Here is a 6,000-nt window from a genome sequence, read left to right as displayed (position 1 = left end):
TCTGCAGAACCCCCTGCCCCCGGACTCAGCAGCTTCCCATGGGTTTGGGGAGGGCAGTAAGAATACGCTACATTTCATTTTCTTGGGTATAAATCCCAGACTTTCCTAAAATCACACTAATACAGGTGAATCCCACTGGAATCTGTACGCACAGAAACTCTGGCAAACTACTTGCTCAAAGTTAAATGCATCTATTGATCTTTTTGCAAGATCACAGCTCAGAAGAGTGATTTAACAAAGCCTTCCTTCACAACGCTGGGGAACCACATCGACACAGAAATCAGGAGACATTGGAACACAACATTTCTCTTACAGAACACAATTTATTTGGCATTTGGATGAAATGTTTCTCACAGCATCTTGAAAAAAAAAAAGAGATTAGTGCCAACCCCAAAGAAGTTAAAACAAAAACCAGTGTCACGGGGACTCAATTATTATAGTATCAAATTTAAATTCTACATGGTATTTCACAGAATATCAAAATCTTTTATACACTGCCACGGTTAAGTCCAGTCACAAACCAACTACACAGGAGAAGCCTGCAAGTGCAGCGCTGGCTAAAATGATTTTCCAGAGGAAGGTAAAAAGCAGTGTCTCATTCTCTCACAGCCTCCCAGGCACCCTCAGCCCACCACACAGGGATGGTGCAGCACAGCCACCTCTGCTGGCATCAACCCTGACCCACTCAGCACTCAAGGGGCACATACTAGAAAATTAAAGCTATGTGGTACCGTAGCAGGCAGGCAATGCTGACTGTTGTTAGGGGGAAGCGCATCTTCATCACTGAAAGTGTCTCTTCCAAGGAAACACCTATTTTGCTTGGGACTAGGGAACATGAGAAGCAAACATGAACTTGATTCACCTCCTCCACACTCAACTGCTCTAATTTTACAGTCCAGCTCCCAACTTGCAAGGAAAATTTAAAAGAAATTTCTGCACATTACATGTTCCTTAGCTAGGGAGAAAAAAGACATTTCAGCCACTGAAAAAAGGAGATGCACATCATGGTTTGTACGAGGCAACATTAAAATATCAGTGTTTTCCCACTGAGAAGTCACATCTGAAAGATAAAAACACCAGGTTCAAATTTATTTAACATGAGATGGGAAAAGAACAGTAATTACTGATCACAAAAAACATTTTCTCCCCAGTACTGAAACAGGCCATCACCCCACGGCACCTGTGGAGGCAGAGCAGTCACTAAGATTCAGCCTTCAGAAAAAAACCTCCACCTACTTAATTTTTCATCTAGATCAGTGTCCTGCTGTGCATGGCTAAAGGAAGTCTGAGGCTCAAACTAACCAGGACTGAACATTACACAGACAAGCTCCTTGCACACCTGAATGATGCTGCTGATCCACCGCCCCTGTAACATTTTCACTCTAAACTCACCCAGTACAGAGCCACAGGCTGCTCTGAGACTGTGGATGGGCATCACTGACAAACCAGAGGGTCTGGGGCTGCTCCTAGGGAACAGCAGAGACCTCAGGATAGCACCACAGGACGGGGAAGCTGAGGAGCAGCTCTGTCCAAGGCCACAGTGGGACAAGACCAGCCTGGCATGGAACCAAGTGCTGGGACTCGACAACAACTGTGGTCAAGGGCAGCCCCAAAAAACACACCTGGGCTCACACAGGCTGCTGGAAACCATGTGGCAGTGCCATCTCCCTCCTGGGGCTGCAGGGACATTTAGGGTCCACCAGCTGTTACAAAAAATATCCAGAGATGTGAATGGCAGTGGGGAAAAAAAAAAAAAAAATCAATGCAGAAAGTAACTCCAAAGATCTCATCAATCTAATGGCAATCAAACCAGAGAGGTTTTCCTTGGGCAAGCACCAACTCTGTCATCAACACTTGGGACAAATTGCCCACCAGTCACCTTGCCAAGGGCAAGGGAGGTTTGCTGAGGAGTCCACAGTTGTCAAGAAAACTTAACTCTTCCCCAGTTGGTCCAGCAGTCTTAGTAGTTGAGACATTTTCTGCTACAAAGGCTCTTACTCCAAGAGAAAGTACTCAATGTGGAAAAGCTACATTAAAAGGGGGGGGAAAAAAAAGACAATTTTATTGCCAAATTAGAAGCTCACCAAGAGGTAAATGAGCTGTACTTAGTGAGCTGCTTCATTCAAGGCAGAATTTCCCTAGTTTACAGTTAAGATGAAGAAGGATAGGGGAAAACTGAGAAAATAGCAGCCTCCTGCCAATATACAAATGGGAAAGGCTCAGAAGCAATGGGGAAAATATCACACTGAGGCTTCTACAAAGAAGCCTCCATTTGGAATAGCTACAACCAGGAGCCACAATGAAGTTGCCAGTTGTAACAGAGCTTATTTGCAAATAAAATTCACCACAGAACTAAAAGTAAAATACAAAAACATTGAACAGATTCCCGCAGTGTTAGAAGAAGTGTGAGGTAAGGTATCTGTTCACCTCAGCCACAAAATACAGCTTCTGAGACTGAACCAAGCCAAAAGGCCTTTTGTTATTGCGCTAGGATACTACAAAGAACAAATTTTCCATCTGGCTTCAAAAGAAATTGGAAATTTTCTATTTTGCACTGCTAACAAAGTATTTTTCAGGAACAGATTGTAGTAGTATAGACTTTGCATCCTATTTAAGTGTACACTATCACAGCCTGTCCTACAAGAGAGTTTAGCCAGCTCGAGAGAAGTATTAACCCTAGAGACTAATTTCTATCTCAGTGCTTAGCTTCACCTAGCTGGACGCAGCACAAAGGTTACTCTCTACAGTATGTATAGAGATATATATATATATATATATATATCTGTGTGTGTATATATATATATCATCACCAGCCAGAAACACACGCACACACACACACACTCGTACCTATAAAACTAAAGAAAAATCAGTACATACAATGTATAAAACGTATGAATGTGCTCAAAAACGCACAAAACCCGCTTTATTTTCATACTTCAGAAATGCTCAATAATTTGTATGCATGGTTCTGACTACTGCTATCCATCCACTTCATTAGACCAGGACTTGGAACTCGGAGGAGGACTCAGTCAGAGATCCCACAGGGTGGAGAACTGCTCCTCTCGTTTGGTACCACTGCTGCTGGAGCCAGGCACAGCAGAGAGCAGGATGGGGTGGTGGAACAGCTCCAGGCAGAGGCTTCCCACCAGTGCTTCCTCCCACTCGTGTGCCAGCAGTGCTCCCCAGAACTGTGATTCACGCTCTCCGCTGGAGTCAGGGCTGTTTGCAAGTGTCTGCATGGCCACACACCAGATACGACCTCAATAACCAAACTCACAGTTTTCTGTGCAAAACGAGTTGAATTGTCAAGACCAATCCCCAAGTACAGTATAAGCCTATAGGCAAGACAGGGAATAGAAAGTAGCAGCATATTCCATGGGGAAAGAGTCAGCTGCACTGGGAAACCACAACAGTGGGTTAGGATTTGTCATACAAGTATGATTTCTCATCATTACTAGAAAAATAGATCACATACACACCCCCATGCAGTGTTTTCTTCCTGTCCCTCTAGGCTTGTACCCTTCATAAGGTAACAGGAGACCACTCACAAGAGGCATTCTTTACAAATTCCTTAAAATTCATCTCATCTGCTGACTGTTACAGTAAGTCAAGGAGAAGCAGAAGCAATGGGAGGATGGGAGAAAAGGGTAAATTATTTGTACACTGAAATCCAAACTTAAATTTAAAATTGCCTGTAAAGATTATTTTGTACTCATTATCAAAACCAACAGCGCTTGACTTTGGGTTTTGTGAGGGATTGAATGAATCTTTGCCATCTGTAAATTAACTTAGCTTAAAGAGTTCAATACGAGGGGGAAATTTAAGATGACATATCAGACTGAAGCAAACTGCTTTATTGATTTAAGTACACTAACCTCATTATAACCCCTCGTGGGACCTGGATAAATGGTTTGGGGGGCACAGGGGAAATCTCTAGAACAGGGTTGGCTATTCAAGGGACTGAGATAAGGAACAGGGGTCCAATTAGAATTAAACATCACCTATAGTACATGTTGATCACCATTTTAAAGTGGTATTTGTAGAACTGCAAAGAAGTGAAATGAAGGGGAGGGAACACACATGCTAAATATAGCATGCAATAAGAAAAGCAAGAACAGTGGTCTTTTATCCAGGCCAGTTTTGTGCAACCGTTCACTGTAAAGAAGTTAAACTAGAAAGAAAATATCTCAATCTTCCTTATGGGATTAGAACAAACAGGGGCTTCATACAGTGAACTCAGGCTGCATCAAAGTTAATTGCTCCTAGTCTCTTCCCTAAAGTACTTCCTAACACACGTGAGGGTTCTACCAAAGGGACATCACACACACCCAGTTTTCTTCATGGGCCAGAAGTTTATCCAACAATATGAAGTTTTGCAGCTACCAACAACAAATAACTGTAATTGCAAGTCCCGGTTTTCTCAGTACCCAGAGGTCACATATTGTGCAGACCATCCCTTCTCCAGTTCCTCTGGTGCTCTGATCAAGGCAGATCAAAACCCCAAGTGTTTGACACAGTGTAACTCTTGGTGGCATGTGTCCCACTCCATAAAACAGACCCCCAGCCCCTCCCCTGAAGCTCCATCTTCTCTGCTTGAACAGTGATTGCCCCCACCCTTCTTTTCCATTGTCTGTTTCCTGGGTCCAGTGGTATCCAGCCAAATCCAAGCAGCTTTTTTCTGATGTAGATTTTGATTCCTCTCAGGTTAAGAAAAAAAAAAAAACCAACCCAAACTACCCATACTTCTTACCTCCTCAGAAGTCAAATGAATTCTCTGCTCTCCTTTCCATAGCCAATGGAAAAAAAGAGCAGTTGTACAATCCATATTTACAGGACAAACTGATTAGTGAATGAATAAAGACAGCCAAAAAATGAGAGGCACGATCCTAATCTAGAACATAAAAGTAGTGTTTGAAAAACAAAGTGGAGATTCCTTCTGAAGTTCAAGCCAAGATAAGTGTTTGTCTGTGCAAACAGTTGCTAAAACTCTGAGCGGTGCTGGGTGTTTCTCTCCTTTATACAATAGTGTTGAGGGAACAGTGGCTGTGGCGACTGCCTGTCAAAGTTTCTGCTGGGGTGTTTTCATTTATGGGTGTGTCAGGAGGGACAAGAAGGGTGCTGCTGTCAGCAGAATCTTCCAGCTCCACTGGAGAAGGACCAACCGAGGGAGGAAGTGATCCCTCTGTAAGTTGTGGGGGTACATCACAGTTTCCTAGTGATGGAGGACTGCTTTGCACAGCCTGAGAAAGCACTCCATCTGCAAAGGACAAAAAACAAGCAGAATCAGAACGTGAAGTTTATCATTTCACGTTCCCAACAGGTTTATGAGCTGTATTTCTCAAAGCTCTGAGTTTTTCCTGCTTTTGCGCTAATGCACAACAAGATGAGACTGCAAAAGAGGAAAATTGTGTAACAAAAATAAAACTTTGACATATAAATAAGATGCTTGCACTAATCAGGCTCACTTATCTTGTGAAATATGCTGCTATAAAATCCCAAATTGGAATGATTTCTACACTATGTGAATATCACAGCTGCAAAACTGAAGAGCACTGGGTGAATCATTAGAAAGTGGTATTTTTGGTCAATTTTGGGGGGATGTGGGTGGGGGAAGCAGGGAGGAGAGAAGAGGCTGGATACATTTCATCCAAAATCTCTTGTACTTGACATTTGTTCTAGTTCTTAATACCAAACTCTCTCAACTTATCTTCAAAAGGCCAAAAATTTTAACAGCAGGTAGAAAAATGTAACCAGCTAATCCATCCAAAGTAAGGCTCAAGAATAGGAAAGGTTTAAGAGGTAAACTGCTTACAGATTGGATTCCACTGCTAATTTAGGTGATTCAAAGAAAAAACAAGCTTAATGATACATTTTAACAAAAGACTTTTCCATCTCAGAAATTGGAGATTTTTTTGTAAAACGTCTTTTTCCATCACAATTGCTAAAACACATGATTACAGCTTTAAAAAAAAAAAAAAAATCCATCCTCTAGCCAAAATG

General features: G+C 42.3%; 1 protein-coding gene across 2 annotated transcripts in view; it reads right to left on the bottom strand.

The window, feature by feature from the left end:
* Nucleotides 1-303: 303 nt before the first annotated feature.
* The window catches only part of DGCR2 (DiGeorge syndrome critical region gene 2), a 45,399-nt gene continuing 39,702 nt past the window's right edge, over nt 304-6,000 (bottom strand). For both annotated transcript variants that reach the window (XM_014894591.2, XM_014894593.2), the window contains exon 10: nt 304-5,257. In XM_014894591.2, coding sequence (XP_014750077.1) covers nt 5,016-5,257 — 242 coding nt within the window. In that variant the 3' untranslated portion in view covers nt 304-5,015. The remainder of the gene's footprint in view (nt 5,258-6,000) is intronic.

Source organism: Sturnus vulgaris, chromosome 19 (assembly GCF_052056855.1).
Source record: "Sturnus vulgaris isolate bStuVul1 chromosome 19, bStuVul1.hap1, whole genome shotgun sequence".
Lineage (NCBI taxonomy): Eukaryota > Metazoa > Chordata > Aves > Passeriformes > Sturnidae > Sturnus > Sturnus vulgaris.
The sequence above is the reverse complement of the archived record's forward strand: the minus strand, read 5'-3'. Positions and strand labels throughout refer to the sequence as shown.